General features: G+C 42.2%; 1 protein-coding gene across 1 annotated transcript in view; it reads left to right on the top strand.

Moving 5' to 3' along the window:
• Nucleotides 1-21,273, top strand: part of PLD1 (phospholipase D1) — a 157,820-nt gene that overhangs the window by 71,438 nt on the left and 65,109 nt on the right. Inside the window, exons 11-14 of the mRNA XM_075861616.1 lie at nucleotides 2,591-2,674; nucleotides 15,687-15,768; nucleotides 17,397-17,507; nucleotides 20,921-21,124. Of these exons, the coding sequence (XP_075717731.1) occupies nucleotides 2,591-2,674; nucleotides 15,687-15,768; nucleotides 17,397-17,507; nucleotides 20,921-21,124 (481 nt within the window). The remainder of the gene's footprint in view (nucleotides 1-2,590; nucleotides 2,675-15,686; nucleotides 15,769-17,396; nucleotides 17,508-20,920; nucleotides 21,125-21,273) is intronic.

Raw genomic sequence — 21,273 nt, 5'->3', positions numbered from 1 at the left:
TTCACCGGAGCATCGGGAGAATCCCCAGACATCACCTCCAGCCAGGAGGCGATTAATATATTTATATATCATCCAAAAAACATTTCAACATTGTTTGGAATATGTATATTGAGTTTTGAGCCAACACTCGACTCAAACTGAGTAATATGAACCAAACCGTAAATAGTATGAATATAAAATGTACTTTTATTATAAAGATTTAAAAACAAAGGACACAACGAAAAATATGCAAAAATGGAGACCACAAAGAGCTGATGCAAATACAGTAATATGCCAGATATATAAATATATAAGAAGTGACATGTATCAAACCCCTCGAAAGTTGTATGAATGTATGTGATAAAGGTGCTGTACCACAATAATGAGCAAATATAAATGTGTATTCCAACATAAGTTTACAAAAAGTGATGTAGTGCCACTTTATAGACGTTTTTAGAAGACCGGAATGAATTAAGCACACATTTAGAACAAAGATACAGGGTTATTGGGGTATACCTGGTTACAGAGTCTTGGTAAAAATGAATCCACCAACCTCCTCAACGTGCGCTTCACAAGGTATTCCTCAGGAGGCGTGATAATTAAGAAGAGCAGGGAGCTAATAAATGAGGAGGCAACCAATGAAAATGTTTCCAGGGAAACATGTGATCAGCCTACTTACTGGAGATAGTCCACACATGTCATCACATCACAAGTGTTACCAGGACAACCAGAAGAGCGTCCATAGAAACGATGACAGGCGCGGTATCGATCACTTGACCGCGGGAGAATTCTTGGCGCATGCGCAGATGTCCGCCAGTGTGGAACAGCATATCACCACTACACACGGAGGAAATGCAGAGGGGTAAGTCCCAAAACTCCGCCTCCAGCAGAGAGAAGGGACCACACCCACCCACACACCGCCTTACTGCAAAAACAGCAGTGATGGATGGCTAGGAAAATCTTCGCATACGCACTGTCAACCACAGGAAGGCGATCGCGGGTCAAGATCAAGGTGGAGAAATACAAAGTATGAAGAAATTACAAACAGGGGAAAGAGCAATAGTTTAGTGAAATAGATGACAAATAAAACGCTCGTGCATTAATGGTGAAATAAATAATGAATTAAATTGCTGTGCAAAATATTATATAAATCGAAGATAATTATAAAAAAATTTGCAAAAATATAATTAAGTAACCTGTGTGCATAACATAATTTAAATGAGACATAGGAACCTAGGAATAACAACTAGATGATCCTATTGTAGTACAATAAAGTGCATAGTGCAAAATATATAAAAAAATAAATGGATGCGCAATACTACAAGTGATGTGCGACAATTGGTATTAGTTAAAAATACATAAACTAAGATGAGATCAATTTCATGTTCCTTTTACTTTCTAAACAATCTTTCTAACAAATCTCGCGAGATCACGCTGTGCCATCTCCCACAGTTCCTTCACCGGAGCTTCGGGAGAATGACCGGACATCACCTCCAGCCAGGAGGCGGCTGGAGGAGATGTCTGGTCATTCTCCCGTCGCTCCGGTGAAGGAACCGTGGGAGTAAGTGACAGCACAGCGTGATCTCGCGAGATCATGCTGTGCTGTGACTAAAGCTGGACATGAATGAAGAGAAGTGTATGACGCTGATTGGTCAGCATCGTACGCTTTTCTTTACAGCGCCCACTTGGTTAAAGTAAAAAAAAACGCCCAGTTGCGCTTTTACAAAAAATTAGCATAAATGTTAAAATTATCAGAACTTTGTCACCAATAAACTTTTTTTTTTTTTTTTAAATCACAGTAGTTATCTACAACACAGCGCCTATTAGATTAGGTAGGTGATAGGGAAGTATGAAACTGGCGACAGAGCCTCTTTATGCACAAAACTTATCAGGAGAGACTAAAGGAACTTCATTTGTATAGCCACTTGGAAAGTGGGGACATGATCGAAACCTTTGTCATGTTAATGGTTTAAATTCGGTTCAGGAGGGAAGTGTTTTTAATAAGAAACTAAACACAAGAACAAGGGAGAACAATCTGAAATTAGTTGTAGGGGACGACGACATCAGAAGTTGGGTCCGAACATGTGATTTTATTGAAAGAGTAGTAGATGCTTGGTACAAACTTCCAGAAGATGTGGCTGGAAAATCAACAGTCAGTGAATTCAAACACCCAGGAAAAACATATGATTTCCATTTTCGTTTTCTCTTAGGATAGATAAAAAGACAGACCATGTGGTCGTCTTCTGCCGTCAATCTTCTGTTTCTATAAATATTGGCTCTTTTTCTGTTCAGTGTACTTATCCAAGCTTTTATTTAATCGCCCAAAACTTTGACCTCAATCAGAGATCTGAAATGAAGCTAACCGTTCTTTCCTTATCCTTGCATGGTAACCGCTCGTTTCAGCAAAAAACATTCAGGCAATTTGCTGTTTTATTACAACTTGTGCCTAATGGCAAGTAATGAAATCGTCTCTGTTGTTGTTACAAAGTCACAAGGTGACTACTGTGCAGTAATTCCAAAGTGCATAGTTACTTAGCGTATTCCGTACTACAATGTCCTCTTCAGGAGTATGACCTTATTGTCACACGGTAATAAATGTGCTCTGTTTTAGGTATGTCAATGCTAGAGGATACTTCAGTGATGTGGCTGATGCAATGGAAGCCGCAAAAGAAGAAATTTTCATTACAGACTGGTGGTTGGTATTGCCTTGTCTCAGAAATGTACAAGTTATTCCTGTGGTGTGATAAGCATATTTATAGCACTTATATAAGCTACAGATATGGGCAGCTTATAAAAGTGCAGATTATAAAAAGTATGTATTTAAAATTGTTTTAATAGCATTTGAGATCTAGAGATATCAGACATAAAGTAGTGATCACGAGGGCAGACCGTTCTGTACTTCAGGTCACTCATCCCATTGTAGAATATTGGTCAGCCTCGCCCCATCCTGAAATGGCAGAAAGTGAATATGTGATAAAGTTTATGGTAAAGGGTTTGTCCAGTCTTATATAAATAATGCTTAAACATTGTACTGTATATTGAAACATTAAGCAATATACTTTTTTTTCCCCCAGTTCTGCTTTCACACATTCTTCACTCTGATACAATGTATCAATTTAGGTTAAAACTATAAGGCTATGTTCACACGGGGTATTTTGCCGAGTTTTTTGACGCGGAAACCGCGACGCAAAACTCTGCAAAAATGGCCCGAAAATGCCTCCCATTGATTTCAATGGGAGGCGTCGGCGTCTTTTTCCCGCGAGCAGTAAAACTGCCTCGCGGGAAAAAGAAGCGACATGCCCTATCTTCGGGCGCTTCCGCCTCTGACCTCCCATTGACTTCAATGGGAGGCAGAGAAAGCGTATTTCGCGCTGGTTTATGCCCGCGGCGCTCAATGGCCGCGGGCGAAAAACGGCGCGAATAACTCCGCGAAAATCGGCGTGCAGGGAGAGGAATATCTGCCTCAAACTTCCAAACGGAATTTTGAGGCAGATATTCCTCCTGCAAAATACCCCGTGTGAACATAGCCTAAGGCTGGGTTCACACAGAGTTTTCTGCAGGCAGAAAATCTGCCTGCACGCCGATTTTCGCAGTATTTTTCGCCCGTGGCCATTGAGCGCCGCTGGCAAAAAACGCTGCAAAATAGGCACTCTCTGCCTCCCATTGATGACAATGGAAGGTCAGAGACTAAGGCTGGGTTCACACACACTATTTACGGACGTAATTCAGGCATTTTACGCCTGGAATTACGGCCGAAAATAGTGCTTGAAAGCATCGGCAAACATCTGCCCATTCATTTGAATGGGTTTTACGATGTCCTGTGCCGACGGTCATTTTTTTTACGCGCCGCTGTCAAAAGACAGCGCGTAAAAAAGATGCCCGCGTCAAAGAAGTGCATGTCACTTCTTAGGACGTAATTGGAGCCGTTTTCCATTGACTCCATAGAAAAACAGCTCCAATTACGTCCGTAATGGACGCTGCGAAAAACGCCTGCACATGCCATTACATCAGAAATTCAGGAGCTGTTTTCTCCTGAAAACCGCTCCGTAAATTCAGCCGTAACGGCCGTGCACGTGTGAACATACCCTTAAATGCCCGAAGATAGGGCATGTCCCTTCTTTTTTCCGCGAGCCGTTTTTTCCGCTCACGGAAAAAAAAAAAAAGGCCTCCGCGTCCCATTGAAATCAATGGCAGGCATTTTCGGACATTTTTGTTGCCACGTTTTCGTTTCCGCGTCAAAAAAAAATGTGACAAAAAAACTCAGTGTGAACTGGCCCGAAGTCTGCACTCCAGGATAAGAAAAAGATTTGTTGTAGTTGTGTGGAAGTTGAATTAGGGATTTTTAGACTAGGTTCACACATCTAATAAATATTACTTTTGAACCGGGTAGAAATCCGCAACGAAGTTCGAATGTGTAACATGCAGATTTATTTGCGGATTTCACTCATTGCTTTGCAAAGGATAAAAATCCACTTAATTTCCACAATACCATTTCTAGAATCTGCTGTATATTTTTTTTTATGCTGTAAGTCAATGGGTTTTGCTAAAAAAAACAAAAAAAAAAACACCATTCTCTTACATTGTACTCTACTTCGTTGCAAAATTTTGGAGCAGCTTGTTCTGTATAACTTTGTTAATTTCTGTTTTCAGTAGTTTGGATTGTTTTTCAAGAGACCGAGCATAGCAACAGAAACATAATTTTAGCGCAGGCTCAGAGATTACATCTTGATGGATATCCGAAATGGTATTTGATCAGCAATAATTCAATCCATAAACCATGAAGTCCAAATAGTTCTTTCTCTAGTGTCTCTTTATTTAGGTGCCCAAATAAAAAGGTGTTTTTTTCTTGTTTGCAGTGTTTGATAATCCAGCCCTTGTTTGTGCTGTCCTGCGCATTCTGGATTAAAGGATTTTTATTGTATGTTAATATGGGCACAAAGTACAAGGCTAAGGTTTATGAAAGGACGGATTACATGCAAATCCTTATAAAAAAATAAATGGGTCCTACATAGGGCTTTGTTTGTTTCTTTATTGTTTTAACTCGATATTAATACATTGAAATCAATTTTCCAGTACATCCCTCATGACAGCACTACAGGAGGTTGCCCTCTTGACCTCTGTAGGGACAGGAAGACAGAGAGGTTAAAAGGCCCCTCCCACCACCCACTTGCCAGTGTTCTTCCTGTCCCCACAAGGGTCAGGAGCAGAGAGCGTCGCTCCTGTATTAGTGCAGGAAAAAACTCGGGCAGGGGGCAAGATCGGGGGGTCCGTGCACTCCCCCTTCTCTTCCCCCTAAAGCCCAGGCTAACACCCCTCATACGACGGGTCCCTTAGCTCCCTCCCTAAGACACCTACCGGAGGAATCCTAGGCAGGGTTCTGGTAGTGTGTGGGGGCTGGGGTTTCCCAAGCAGGCTTCGGCCGGACCGCGGACCAGGCGGGGACCGGCAGCTCCATAGGCATGGACGCACCGGCAGGGATCCTCGCTGCACCGCATAGCAAGCCTTAGCGCCGGCTATGGCGGCTGCACTCCAGGTACACGCTGGACGAATAGCCGACCGGATATGACGTCGGGCTACTTCCGGTCCGCGGCCATCTTGGAAGGCGGGAAATTCAAAACGCCCGCATTTAAAGGGACACGCACAGGTATGTAGTTAGAGCTGATAACTCTAACTTGGATTTATTTTTTGTGGTTTGCATATTGCATTGCCTGTTACCTGTCGCGATATGGAACTTCCTCGTCCTGATGGAACTCCAGATATGTCCCAGGGTCACGTGAGTCTCACCCTTGGGGAAGGGTATGACCCCTTATGTATGTACACCATACTTTACCTACCTTCTGTTTTCTCTAGGAAAAAGATTTCTCTCAGAGACAAACTGATAAAAAGAAGGTTAAAAAATGTGCGACTTGTGCAAAAAAATTGCCAGAGTCCCATAAAAAACAATTGCGTCAGGATTGTATTGCCAAAATACTAAAGGAGGAACAACCAACGTTCATGTCCGAACTTAGGACTATGATTCGGGAGGAAGTGGGTCAGTCAGTAGCCTCCCTCGCCACTCCGCAAGAAACTCCCTCACACTCCCGGGCAAAAAGACCACGGATTGAAGTGGATCAAAAATATTGGCCTCCTTCTCAGGGGTCGGACTCTGAACAGGAGTGCTATTACCTATCGGAAGATGAGTTAGAAGAAAGAGACGAACTCTTACCTTCAACTTCTTCCACTCAAGAGAAAAAATTTTTCTTCTCTTCCGAGATGTCTGATACCCTAATTCAAGCAATACGGGAAACTATGGATATTCCCGAAGTGGACCAACCACATACCATCCAGGATGAGATGTTTGGAGGTCTAACGGGAAAGAAAACAAGGGTTTTTCCGGTAAACGAAAATCTTAAAAGAATGGTGACAACTGAATGGGAAGATTCAGAAAAAAGGCTCTTCATTTCAAGAGATTTTAAGAACAGACTTCTCTTTGATCCAGAGGACACTAAGCCTTGGGATGAAATCCCAAAAGTAGATGTCCCAGTCGCCAGGGTTGCTAAAAAAACCGCAATCCCCTTTGAAGATTCCTCTCAGTTGAGGGACGCCATGGACCGAAAGGCAGACGGACTACTAAAAAGAGCGTGGGAATCTTCCTCGGCCTTGATCTCAACTAATATCGCGGCCACATCAGTAGCAAGAGCAATGTTCATATGGCTAAACCAGCTAGAGACCCATCTGATGATGAAGACATCACGACAAGAGCTACTAGAATCTCTACCTTTACTAAAAATGGCAACCGGATTCTTAGTAGACGCTTCAGCGGAATCTATTAGATTTGCTGCCAGGAATGGGGCTCTCTCAAATGCTGCTAGAAGAGCATTATGGCTCAAAATGTGGTCAGGAGATACTAAGTCCAAAAACAAGTTGTGTTCTATCCCATTTACAGGGTCTCTGATGTTCGGTCCTCTCCTTGATAACATACTGGAGAGTGCAACAGATAGAAAAAAGGGGTTTCCTGAAGAGAAACCAAAAAAACCCCCTCAATTTGGAAGATTTCGCCAACAGAGGGATCCTACTTCACAGAACTACAGCGGGAAAGGGAAGTCCGGTCGCTGGAGTTACCCCAAAGGGAAAAGGGGTCGAGGATATCTCCTTAACCCAAATAATTCATTCCAGCCCTCAAAGCAATGACGCCAAGAGTGTGGGGGGAAGACTCCTACAATTTTATCCCGAATGGTCGAGAATAACCCAGAACCCCTGGGTTCTAAAGATAATAGAAGAAGGATACAAAATAGAATTTTCCTCCATTCCTCCAGAGAAATTCCTAATAACCCAGTACCAAGCAAAAGATCTTCATCAGGTACTTATCCAGGACGTCCAGAAATTACTCAGATTGAGAGCCATTTCCCCAGTTCCCCACAACGAGATATGCAAGGGCCACTATTCGAAAATCTTCTTGGTCAAAAAACCAGATGGTTCCTACAGGACAATAATCAACCTGAAGTTCCTAAACAAATGGGTGAATTATCGAAAATTCAAGATGGAGTCTATCAGATCGACTATTCCTCTAATAAGGGAAGAGGCATCAATGTGTACGATCGATTTAAAGGATGCGTATTATCACGTTCCTATCCACCCCGCGTACCAGAGATTCCTCAGATTCGCAATTCAGGACGGTCCTTCCATTCTCCACTTCCAGTTTGTCTGCCTCCCCTTCGGCCTTTCCTCCGCCCCCAGAATTTTTACAAAAATTATGGCAGAGATCATGGCATTCATAAGAAGTCAAGGTATAGTAATTATCCCATATCTAGACGACTTCTTGTTGACAGCAGATACTCCTGCTATCTTAGTCAGTCATCAGTCACAGGTTCTTTCCCTACTACAAAAATTGGGATGGATAATCAACTTTCAGAAGTCGAGTCTTCCTCCCCAGAAACAGAAGGTCTTCTTAGGAGTACTGCTAGACTCCTCCCTTCAACATTCCTTCCTCCCAAGAGAGAAACAAATACTCCTACTGGCAGAAGTAAGAAAATTTTGGGGGAAAGGGAATGTATGCGGATGTTGGGAATGATGACATCTTGCATCCAATCTATTCCATGGAGCCAATTTCACTCCAGACCCTTACAGAATCTGATCTTATCCCGGTGGGATCGAAAACAAAACTCCCTGAATTTAAAAATGCAAATTTCCGAGACTGTGAAATCATCTCTCCTGTGGTGGCTCTGCACAAACAACATAGACAAGGGAGTCCCCTGGAGAACTTCTCCTTATGTAGTGATTACCACAGATGCCAGCAAACACGGCTGGGGGTCAGTAATCCAAGACCAACACTTTCAGGGCACATGGACTGGTCAAATGAAGATGATGTCTTCAAACTTCAAAGAACTAAGAGCTGTATGGGAGACACTTATAAGAGCTTCACCCACCATAAAAGGGAAGCATATAAGAATTTTATCGGACAACACGACAGCAGTGTCCTTTCTTCGCCATCAAGGGGGAACAAGACACACTCTTCTTCAGGGCCTCTCTGCACAAATTTTCAGTTGGGCAGAAGAAAACGTCCTATCAGTCACGGCAGTCCACCTAAAAGGCTCAGAGAACCTATCAGCAGATTTCCTGAGTCGGAAAAAAGTAGACCCAGGAGAATGGTCCCTAAACAAGGAAGTCTTTCGTTGCCTAACCCGAAATTGGGGTTATCCACAAATAGACCTGTTTGCCACGAGGAAAAACACTCAAGTAGAGACATTCTTCTCCCTAAATCTCAGAGACAACCCATTGGGAGTAGATGCATTGTCCCAACACTGGGACATGGATCTGGCCTATGCCTTTCCTCCGTTTCCTCTAATACCAATGGTATTAAGAAAAATCCAGGAAGATTTGACAAAGCTCATCATTATTCTTCCCTATTGGCCAAAAAGAAGTTGGTTTCCAATCGTACAATACCTAGCGTTGGAAGATCCTATCATGCTCCCAGTCAAGGAGAATCTTCTCTCCCAGGGTCCCTTATTCTTCCAGGGAATAGAGACTCTGAAATTGTCAGCCTGGATCCTGAAAGGCAGATCTTGAGGAACCACGGTCTGTCAGACGAGGTAATTTCAACTATCTTATCAAGTCATAAAGAAGTTACCTCAAAAATCTATCAAAAGATTTGGAAGAAATTCTGTTCCTGGCATGGAATCCCAGGACCAGATCCCTTTTCTCCCAACATTGCAAAAATCCTAGATTTTTTACAATCGGGATTCAAAAAAGGACTTAGCCCTAGTACCTTAAAAGTGCAGATTTCAGCCTTAGGTAATTTTTTTAACACTCCTCTGGCTGAACATCGGTGGATCAGAAGATTCACCCAAGCGGTCTCTAAACTGAAACCTTCCCTAAAGAAATCAGTTCCTACCTGGGATTTGAATGTGGTGTTAACGACTCTTTGTGAGCCCCCCTTTGAGCCGCTCGACAAAATTAGTATGCATTTTTTAACTCTAAAAGCTGCATTCTTAGTCGCTATTACTTCAGCAAGAAGGATTGGAGAAATCCAATCTCTATCAATCATAGAACCGTACCTAAAAGTACAAGAGGATAAGATCATCCTAAAGCTGGATCCCTCATTTATTCCAAAGGTATCTACCGCTTTCCATAGAGAACAAGAAATAATTCTACCTTCCTTTTATCCAGATCCAAAAGACCAACAAGAAGAAAAATTCCATTGCCTGGATGTCAGGCGAACAATTCTTCAGTATCTGGATAGAACCTCCTCCTGGAGACGAGATAAAAATCTATTTGTCCTATTCGGGGGAAAGAATAGAGGAAAGAAAGCCTCAAAAGGCTCTCTAGCGAGATGGGTAAAAACCACCATACAAGAAGCCTACATGTCCCAAGGACTATGTGCCCCACAAGGCATCAGAGCCCATTCAACAAGGGCAGTCTCGGCATCCTGGGCAGAAAGAAGAGAAGCCTCTATTGACCAAATCTGCAAAGCTGCCACTTGGTCAAGCCATCATACGTTTTACAAACATTATAGACTCGATGTGCTGTCCGATACGGATTTAAGTTTTGGACGGAAAGTCCTCCAATCCATAGTCCCGCCCTGAGCATTATAATCTGGTATTGCTCCTGTAGTGCTGTCATGAGGGATGTACTGGAAAATAGCAATTAGACCTACCGGTAATTGTATTTCCAGGAATCCATCATGACAGCACCATTATATTCCCTCCCTTATTGAATTCTGATTTGTGCATTTAACATGTCAGTTATTATCCCTAGAAATAAAATAGGGTTGCATCCATCCTGGTGTAGTAATTGAAAAACACTGGCAAGTGGGTGGTGGGAGGGGCCTTTTAACCTCTCTGTCTTCCTGTCCCTACAGAGGTCAAGAGGGCAACCTCCTGTAGTGCTGTCATGATGGATTCCTGGAAATACAATTACCGGTAGGTCTAATTGCTATTTTTTTTTCAAAAAAACAAAAACAGTACAGCTGTGATCTCAGGACCAATGGTTGCGTGGGTTGGGGTTCATTGTATTCATGTATGTTGTCCATTTGTTAGGACTGGATAAATCCTGGGTTCCAGGTATCTAATGTGCCAAGAAATTAGTAACTAGTTCCTAACCTTTTGAGGTGTTTTCTATGTTTTCAGAAGCATGGCCGCTAAAAGTCAAATTCGCAGCACAAATGTTCTAACTCTAAAATCCACTGTCTATCTGCTGTATGGACAGGATGCCTCGCATTTATCCCCCCCCCCCCTGACAGACCACAAGATAAGTGGTCATATTACAATGTCTGAAGCCAGCATGTGCTCAGTTTTCATATACAATAAAAACTATAGATCCCCTTTAAGTGGACCCTATGGGAATATTTGCAAATGGCAGAGACCTTCCTGCGACTGAAATTCTCTTCCATTAATCTGAATAGTGAGTTGGTACTGTATTAACGTATCTCATGCTTCACCCTAGTTTACATTGTATGTTGGCATAGCAAGGGTTATCTGTGGTCATATGGATATAGTTGGCTTGATTTGTAGTAGTTTTGAAACAAAGTAAATGTGAATACCACCTGAAGCAACATTAAATAAACTCTCTCTAAATAAATTTTGCCTCTATCCAATTTTCCTATAAAATTCTATTATGCAGCCAAATAGGAGCCCAAGAGAGTTTATCTTCTAGTACTTGATTCACATCATTTAGACCCGAACAGGAATTTTTACCTAGAATGTTCTTAAACAGTGCCCCATTCATTTGTTGAATAGAATAAAGCAGCTCTTTAAAACATATTGTAATAATTCCACAAAGTGAGAACACAACGTGTGTGTGTGTGTGTGTGTGTTGTTTTGTCTCGCTGTGTTTAAGGCTTTCCAACGTCTTGGAACTTGTTGGTTTCTCAGGAAAAGGAATGTTCTAGTGTTTGGATAGCATATCCTTGTGAAGCTGCAAATTCTTACCAACACTTTCCCAACACTGTGAAGGGACGATGGCAACCTTGGCATTTGTACAGTATGAACGTTGTCTTTTCCAAGGTTTCCAATGACTCACACCACATAAACTTTTTTTCGATTTCTCTCTTTGGTCAGATGCAAGGGCAAGTATATTTTTTACATACAGTGAAACGGCTAAGGTCATGTCTAAAATATTTGTATTTTCTGTTACACAGTACTTGATCTACATCTTTGGTGCCTCTGTGCATAAAATACCTAGAGTGTTAGTGCCTATGCAATACCATTCCGAACTACTGCCACCCGTTGCCCACTACATCGTGACACAGTCTAAATAATGCCACCATACAGTGCCTCTCTACACTATGTGCTCGGTACTGCTATACAGTGTTGCAAAGTACTGCAAATAATAGCCTAGTACAGTGCCCACATAGTAGTGCCATACAGTGTCAGAATAATACTTCTATGCAGTACCCACATACTAGATCCCTATTAGATCCCATCCATAGTGCCCATACATTAGTAATTGCTGTAGTGTGTATGTATGTAGAAGTAGTTATAATACCACACTTGTACTAACCATTTACTGTATGGTGGATTGCAGAGTGATAGTCAAAGATTGTTCTATTACTAATGCTTCTGTGCAGTTGATGTTGTTGGAGTCCTGTCCTATAGCATGGAAAATATATGGGATGGAAAGGAAGAATAGTAAAGAGGCTCTGTCACCAGATTATAAGTGCCCTATCTTCTACATAATCTTATCGGCGCTGTAAGGCGGGATTCACACGAACGGGTCGCGCCCGAGTGCCGGCCGGTAAAATCGGCCATTCTGCCCGGCCGGTTTGCATAAAGTTTTGCATCCGTGCCGGGCCGGGCAGATCCGGACAGTGACATCAGCGGCAACTCCTGAAGGGGAATCCCCATGTGTTCGGGGGATTCCGCTTCAGGAGTTTCCCCTGATGTCACTGCCCAGATATGGACAGAGACATCAAGCGCTCTGTCCAGGAGCGGAATCCCCGAAAACACGGGGATTCCGCTCCTTCAAGGAGCTAAAGTGCGGCTAGCACATAGCAGAGCGGGGAGATACCTCCCCGCTCTGCTATAGTGGCGTCGCTGCAGTAGTAGCAGCCGCAGCAGCAGCAGCTGCTGCTACTAGCGGCGCCATCGAAGGTGTCGCCGGGCCAGGAAAACAATCAGGGGACGGGAGCCAGCGCAGCGCTCCCTCCACCTGCTGTACACCCCGGGCCTGCCACACAGTGTGCAGCGATGCCATTCGTCAGAATGGCATCAACTCCTCCTCCTCACATGCACTCTGCGCTGTGAGGAGGAGGAGATAGAGCGCAAGCGCCGGGAAACCTGGCCATCACTCGGAACACATTCCGGTGATGGCCGTGTAATACCCGGCCCCATAGACTTCTATGGGAGCCGGGCGGCCGGGTACCCGGGCGAAGATAGAGCATGTCCTATTTTTTGACGGCCGGATTTCCCGGCCGTCAAAAAATCGGTCGTGTGAATAGCCCCATTAGGGGTCTATTATTCCTAATGCAGCCGGGTGCCGGCCGATTTATGAACGGCCGGCACCCGGCCAGGAAACCCTGCCGTGTGAATGAGGCCTAATGTAGATAACAGTGGTTTTTATTTTGAAAAACGATCATTTTTGAGCAAGTTAGGAGCAATTTTAGATTTATGCTAACTGGGCATGTTTTTACTTTTGACCAACTGGGCGTTGTACAGAGGAGTGTATGACGCTGACCAATCAGCGTCATACACTTCATTGTTCCAGCCCAGCTTCTTTCACTGCACAATCACACTGTAACAATGGGATGGAGCAATGAGAATTGTATGAGGCTGATTGGTCACCGATTGGTGAGCGTCATACACTCCTCTGTACAACCCAGTTGGTCAAAAGTAAAAACACGCCCAGTTGTCTATGAAGAAACTAATTAGCATAAATCTAAAATTGTTCATAACTTGCTCAAAAATTATCGTCTTTCAAAATAAAAACCACTGTTATCTAGATTACAGCGCCGATCAGATTATCCTCATGGCATATACATATGAAATGCCTAATGTACACTTCCACCTTTTTAAAGCCATGTAGTTTTTAGGTCCAAGATTCTGTACTCATTAATTTCTTAATATATCTTTACAACAGTTGGAGTTTTGTTTTTCTGATGCGGAGCTACAAATCTCCTGCATAGACATAGATTTAAAGGTGTATTACCAGGATAGACAATTATCACCTATCCACAGTATAGGTGATAATTGTCTGATCGCTGGGGGCTCCACCGCTGCACGACCGCAGTGAGGAGGATATTGAATGGAGTGGTGTTCCAGCATGCACGCTGCCACTCCATTCAAAGTTTATGGGAATGACGGAAATAGCTCAATATAGCGCTTGGCAGTTTCCGTCATGTTCCACCATAGACATTGAATGAATGCAAGCTTCTCCTCACTGTGGGGGGTGCAGTGAGTAGCCAGGTGCGGTTCGGGTTCCCCATTCTTGCAATCTCTGTGGCCTAGCGGTGGGGCCCCTAGTGATTGGACAATTATCACCTATCCACAGGATAATTGTCGATTCGGAGACCACCTCTATAAATGATAACATGCTGGGTTACATTCAGGTGCTATTAAAGGAAATGTATCGCTAGAAATGATATATATATTTTTTAAACAATTATTATTTAAGTGATTACACATTGTTTTAATTTTTTCACAAGTCAGGAAATATTCTAAATTAGATTCTAATTTATAACATTTCCATGTGCTGGTCACTAGAGAGAGCAGTTCCCAAAATTGCAGCATGGTCAATGTGGTAAAGCAACCTCATTGCTTTATGCTGCAAATTTGGGGTAGACACACTCGCTCTAGTGTTCTCACACAATTCCCCCCCCCCCTCCCTTATTGTGGCTAGTGCCAGGAGAAGGAGGGGGTTGAATCTTCAAACCTCCTCTACTGTGTGCCGCCATTTTCTGAGCGAATGCACAGTATAGGAGGATTAGATACAGTGCTAATCAGACAGTATAACACGAACATAATTCACAAACATAACTTACCTGTTCCTGCCGCCGCTTCCGCTCCTATTCCTTGCGTCTTCGCTTCCTTGAACTTATCGCCGGAAGCCGCGGCCGTAAGTAGTCATCTGACTGTCCGGCAGCAGCTTCCGGTCCACATGAAAATGGCGCCGGATTTCGCTCTAACGTGCTTCATTTTGGTCTGTGTGGGAGCGCCGTTCCCACACAGACGGCGTACGCTGCAGTGAATGGAACGGCTCCCGTTCGCATTCTCTATGGGGATGTATGTGCCGTATTCCGTCTTTGTATGTGTCGTTAATCGACACATACAGAGATGAAGAAAAAATGCCATCCTCCATAGAGAAGTAAAAGTAAGAAAAAAAAATAAGTATAACACAAATAAGTAAAATTTATTTTAATATCATACTAAAAGCAATATTATAAAAAATTCATGACACCTTCCCTTTAAGAGCATGGGAGCTTACTGCAAACTGTGTCTATGCAGGGGATTTGGAGCTGTGGATCAGAAAAATAAAACTTCGACCACTGTAAAGATATATTAAGAAATTAATAAGCACAGCATTTTAACCAAATTAGATTAAAAAAACACATCCTATTCAAGGTTAGATATATTAATGCACTACTTTGTTTTGAACAGTGGTCCCCAAAGTGTATTCCGTGTAATCGCAAGATGCAACCTATATAGGAAAAACCTGACATATGAGAGTAGCTGCACCGTATTCCTCAATCGACGTGTGTGAATACGGTGCATGCTGCACTGTAATCCCATAGTGGCACTGCTACCCGCTTTTCCTCACCACCACTTTATTCCTCCTCTTACGTAGACCAATCTTGGCTCACAGATGGGAATGCACTTTGATAACATGATTGCTGCAATCTTGTGACGAGTGTGCCATATCAACAATGGATTGGGATTACTTGGTGGCATCTCTAACTGGTCATAGTCAGGTTATATTTATGTCGGTAAGATTTCCATTTAGGGCACGTTCACATTGGCGTATTTACAGCCAGTGGTAAATCTGTGAAATCCCATCATACTTTACTCTGCTGGGATTTACTCCTGCCAGCTTCGACATCATATTTTTGTTCTCCATTATGGATCACTGGGATCATTTATTTATTTTATGATTATAGCAATACAAATGTTTCATGTGGTTCAATTGTGTGGAAATAAGGGAATATTAACATTTTATAATGTGGTTTAAAAACTAATTTCTCTGCCCTACATGATTTATAGACTTAATATTCTAAAACTCTTTCCCTGCTGTCTTTCAAGGCTAAGCCCAGAAATATTCCTAAAGCGTCCAGTTGTGGAGGGAAACCGATGGAGACTGGATTGTATCCTAAAGAGAAAAGCCGTGAGTAACTCCATATTGCTCTTAAAGAGGCTCTGTCACCAGATTTTGCACCCCCTATCTGCTATTGCAGCAGATGGGCGCTGCAATGTAGATTACAGTAACGTTTTTATTTTTAAAAAACGAGCATTTTTGGCCAAGTTATGACCATTTTCGTATTTATGCAAATGAGGCTTGCAAAAGTACAACTGGGCGTGTTGAAAAGTAAAAGTACAACTGGGCGTGTATTATGTGCGTACATCGGGGCGTGTTTACTACTTTTACTAGCTGGGCGTTGTGTATAGAAGTATCATCCACTTCTCTTCAGAACGCCCAGCTTCTGGCAGTGCAGATCTGTGACGTCACTCACAGGTCCTGCATCGTGTCGGCACCAGAGGCTACAGTTGATTCTGCAGCAGCATCAGCGTTTGCAGGTAAGTAGCTACATCGACTTACCTTTAAAGAGGCTCTGTCACCAGAATATAAGTGCCCTATCTCCTACATAATCTGATTGGCGCTGGAATGTAGATAACAGCAGTGGTTTTTATTTTGAAAAACGATCATTTTTTAGCAAGTTATGAGCTAGTTTAGATTTATGCTAATGAGTTTCTCAATGGACAACTGGGCGTGTTTTTACTTTTTACCAACTGGGCGTTGTACAGAGGAGTGTCTGACGCTGACCAATCAGTGACCAATCAGCATCATACACTTCTCATTGTTCCAGCCCAGCACGATCCACAGCACAGTGTGATTGTGCAGTGAAAGAAGTAAACACTGTTTTGATAAAAACACAATACACGCCCAGATGTCCATTAGAAAGGCTCATTTGCATAAATCTAAAATTGCTCATAACTTAGCCAAAAATGATCGTTTAAAAAAAACAAAACTTTACGGTTATCTACATTGAAGCGCCGATCACATGCAATAGGAGATAGGGATTTGATAAGCTGGTGACAGAGCCTCTTTAAAGCATGACCACCTCCAGAAATCGGAGTAACTGAATTCTTAATGACTGTCAACCTTCGCCACAAATTTTCTGTATTGTTCCAATGTATCTAAATTGAAAAATGAGACTTTGCAGTAGGTCCTTATTAAAAATAATTCCTATTTTGTCTCTACTGCTCCTATGAGGACAAATGTATCTCTATGATAACTGACCACAAACTCTGTGTAGTCTGATCAGTCAGTCATACTCTCTCTTCCTTCTGTCCTCTTTTTCTTGCTAACCTACCAAATGTACGTAGAAGATAGTAGGGGACAGATGGAAGAGTATGACTGCAGGGTCAGACTACAATAGTTTGACCAGGAACTGTAGAATCAAAACTATAATTTTCAATGGATGACTGTTGCAATTTTTATCGTTGATACATTGGAGCAATAAAAATGAAATTTTTGCGAAGGTGGACATAGCCCTTAAGTTTAGTTATTTGCCCCTGTGCATTCCCTTGAATTTTGGTTATACTAACGATTTCTGACAGACCTTTCTTATACAGTCATGAGTTTGTTTAGGTATCGATACAAAAGTGCCTGGAAAACTTTTGTATCTGGTGCAGAGGGAGTTAAATTACTGCTAGAATAACCATAGTCCTAATTGGTCATTTTCACCATTCTGACACAAAACTGTTGTTGATTTTCTGCTTTTGCACTTACAGCTACAAGGAGTCAAGATCTTTATCATGTTGTATAAGGAAGTAGAACTGGCATTGGGGATAAACAGCGAGTACAGCAAAAGGACCCTAATGCGTGTACATCCTAATATTAAGGTATGGCCTATATATGGAGTCATGCGAATTTGTATTTCACAGAGGTGACCAACTTTGCAGATGAGTAGGGTCAAGATATCTTACCATTTTGACATTCTCATTAGTCTTCTGTGCTTTATGATGTGTAACTTCACACTTTCCTGTGTCCGATTGTAGTATGGATTTGAGCTTGGTTGGGCCCTTGTGTTTCAGGATTAGATCTACAGCCCAAACACTTAATGTGAAGACACATTCTTCTATCTATAAACCACTGGTGAAGTGATTTCTGTACAATGATCCAGTATTGTGCCGAATAGGTATTTATTTTCTCGCCTGAGTGAATAAGACGCTATTAGATATATCAGTGTGGAGCAGCTTATCCACTGTGGATTCTAGAGCGTTGGCAACATTATGGTTATATTCCCAGGTTACTGCTCAACGGGATGACCGATTTCAAGTTCCTTGAAAAAACAGTAAATTAGTAGATTATACAATATTAATCATATTGGCAAACCAAAACGTATTAAATACTGTTTCTACTACTTCTAGATGAACATACATGTGAAAGAGTGAAAAGAGCTCTGGGGTTTTTCCCTTTTCAGACCGGTATGGAATATCCTCAGGGTATGCCATAATTGTCTGATAAGGTAGCGATCACACCTCTCGGACCGCCATATATTCGGTGAAAGGAGGTCCCTTGATCCCCATTCTTTTAGGAAAAGTAACTTCATCCAGGCAGAGAATGAATGTAAAGGTGTCCGTGCATGTGCGCAGATCTTTCTATTCGAGTCTTTGGGAGTTACAGAAATAGAGGTGGCTGCGCATGCTTGCCCTTCTCCATTCCGTGTTTTGTCCATTCTCCCAATAGGTGGGGGCCCAGAGGTCACACTCACCTATCAGACTCCTACAAATTTCACCGCTTCTGCATTCGGGTGGTTGCTAAGGAACCCTTTGCAGAGTTGACTCAAGAAATGCAGACAAGACGCAATATGCTTCAAGTCTGGGTGTACAAGTCACTGTTAACAGTGATCTACTGGACTATTATCCTTTAGACCACTGTGATCTGTATGTGGTGACAGTACTAACACACAGATCATGTTATGTGTTCTTTGCTAACCTGTGTCCCCATAAAAATGTTCAAAAAAAATGACAAAAAAAAACAAAAAAAGTACACACCTCCTATGAACCCCCCCCCCCCTGCCACACACACACACACGCTCCAGTTTTAGACCTCCTGTGTGATACAAATGCATATTACAATAATTATCCGCTGCCACCAATTTATGTCTGTTTTACCCCATTGACTTCTGTTTTTGTAGCTGGATGATTATCATCCATGTACAGGTGCGTCTAAAGTTAATAGGGTTGTACCGACCATTATCTATTCACATAAGAGGTGACAACTGTCTGATCGCTGGGTCCCCACTGGTGGACCCCCCACCGTTCACGAAAACTGGTTTATCGAACTCTCCGTTCCTCCTCAATAGAGCATGACCGCCTCTCCGTTCAAAGTCCTCCTTACTTTGGTCGAGCAGTGAGGAGCAACGGGGGGTTTAGGACCCTCGTTCTCATTATTGGTGGGGGTCCCAGCAGTGGGCAGATCAGACAATTATCACATACCCTGTGGATTGGTGATAACTGTCAATTGTGGTATAATCACTATAATGCATGGAGATATATTTAAGACTAAAATATTTGTTCTCGGCTATATTGCGATGTCATACATTATACAATGTACACATATTTGGCATCGCTATGCACAAGAGTATTAGAGGATACATTTTGGTGTAGAAAAACTACCTTAAAACAGAACATGACATTTTTTTGGACTATTTTTTCCCTAACTAATACCAACAACATTAATAAATCCGCTTCAATTTGAAATAATAAAAAAGCCCTTTATGTCCAGCAAAAAGCGGCCGCGTAAAAAAACGACCATGAAAGAGAAGTGCATGTATATTCTTCAGCCGTTTTTGGAGCTGTTTTTCATAGACTCTATAGAAAAACATTTCCAAAAACGGCTGTAAAAAATGCAGTGAAAAACGCGCGTGGCTTAAAATGTCTGAAAATCAGGAGCTGTTTTCCCTTGAAAACAGCTCCGTATTTTGAGACGGTTTTTATTTTGTCTGTGCACATACCCAAAGGGTTATTCCTATCTTCAATTTTTTTTTAAATGATCTTCCCCCAAAACTAATTTTCTATTAAAAATAAACATGTTATAACCCTTCATAATGTTTACTTACCTCCCCTTTTCCAGTTTTTCATGTCATGGTCCTGCTTCTCGTTCTCTGGCTTTTCTGATTTTAGTGGGCGGTACTAATCCCCTTTCTGAACAAATCCAGCAAGTGGCGCTGTGATATGATCACAGCACTGCTTGTAGGTGTGTGTGCGCGCTCCCGACACTGCTGCTATGAATTTTACTACATGCAGTATCGGGGATACAATTCTGTGCCACTAATGTTCTAACCGGAATAGTAAACGAGGTTTCCCATTCCCCTCTCGTTACCATCTCCTGTTTCATTGTAATAATGTCAGTAATAAACATTGGTGGAGTGGACTACCCGGTCAGCAGCTGTTTCAGATGACTGTAGCAGAGTCCGTTATCAGGGCTGTCGCCATGAGCTTGCTTACTTATTTTGCAAAGTTCCCACTGTTATCTCTATATTTGTATATAGCGATAACAGTGCTTCAGAGATCGAGCATTGTAAAAGCCCTGGTAAGGACATGCATTAGATGAATAGCTAAACTTCTGAATAGGACAGCTCTCGGACTACTGCGCATGTCTGAGAGCTGTCCTATTCACTTCTATAGCGCAGCAGAGAGGTGGCCGGGTCAGGAGCTTCTGAGCGTACTCTTCAAATGCGCACTCCCTAGAACCCGGCCATACTCCTCATAAACACTTCAGTAGCATCTGCGCAAGTGCGGCGACTGCATCAGAATCTCGGAAGTGGACGTACCCCTAGGAAACTGAGTATAAACTCACAAAAGGGACCTGGGATACAACAGAAACAATATCTCAAGAACGGAACGAAAAATAAAAATAAATATATTGGCAGATATTCATAACTTTACATAAGGAGCACATTTAAGTATGATCTTTGAGATGGGAATACCCCTTTAGATAAGGGTGAGCTTAAAGACTCACTAGAATTGTGGCATTGAAAACCGCAGTACTGCAATCGTGGTTTTCCATAGTAAAGTTACAGGGAAATTTCCTACAACTGTTTCTTTAGTTAAACAATTCAAAATGCATAAATGTGTTGGAGAAGAGAAGTGACAACTCTTTTTACTGCTACAAAAGGTAACACGGGGCAGCTGTAATTTTTATACCACCCTGGTCATTACTTAGGTCCTGGTGTACTGTGTATACCCGCAATTAAAATGGATTTTACTGTTATGATCATCTAAAAAAAAAAATGTTTTCAATTGTTTAGGTCATGAGACATCCAGATCATATGTCGTCATCTGTGTACTTGTGGGCTCACCATGAAAAAATAGTAGTTATTGATCAGTCCGTGGCTTTTGTTGGAGGAATTGATCTTGCTTACGGACGATGGGATGATGATGAGCACAGGCTAACAGATGTTGGAAGTGTCAAGAGAATCGTATCAGCGCAGTCCACAACTGGCATAAACATGGTAGAGTAAACCCTTCTATCAAGTTCACTTTTTATTCCCTTTTCATTGGAACCAGTTGTTTTCCTCCCCAAATAAGCTCACTCAACTCCTTGTAACATAATACAGTTTGTAGTAAAATATTGTGAATGTACTGCTGTTCAGCACCGTAT

This window comes from Rhinoderma darwinii, chromosome 4, assembly GCF_050947455.1.
Source record: "Rhinoderma darwinii isolate aRhiDar2 chromosome 4, aRhiDar2.hap1, whole genome shotgun sequence".
NCBI classification, from domain to species: Eukaryota; Metazoa; Chordata; class Amphibia; order Anura; family Rhinodermatidae; genus Rhinoderma; species Rhinoderma darwinii.
This window is presented reverse-complemented; position numbering and strand designations above follow the sequence as displayed.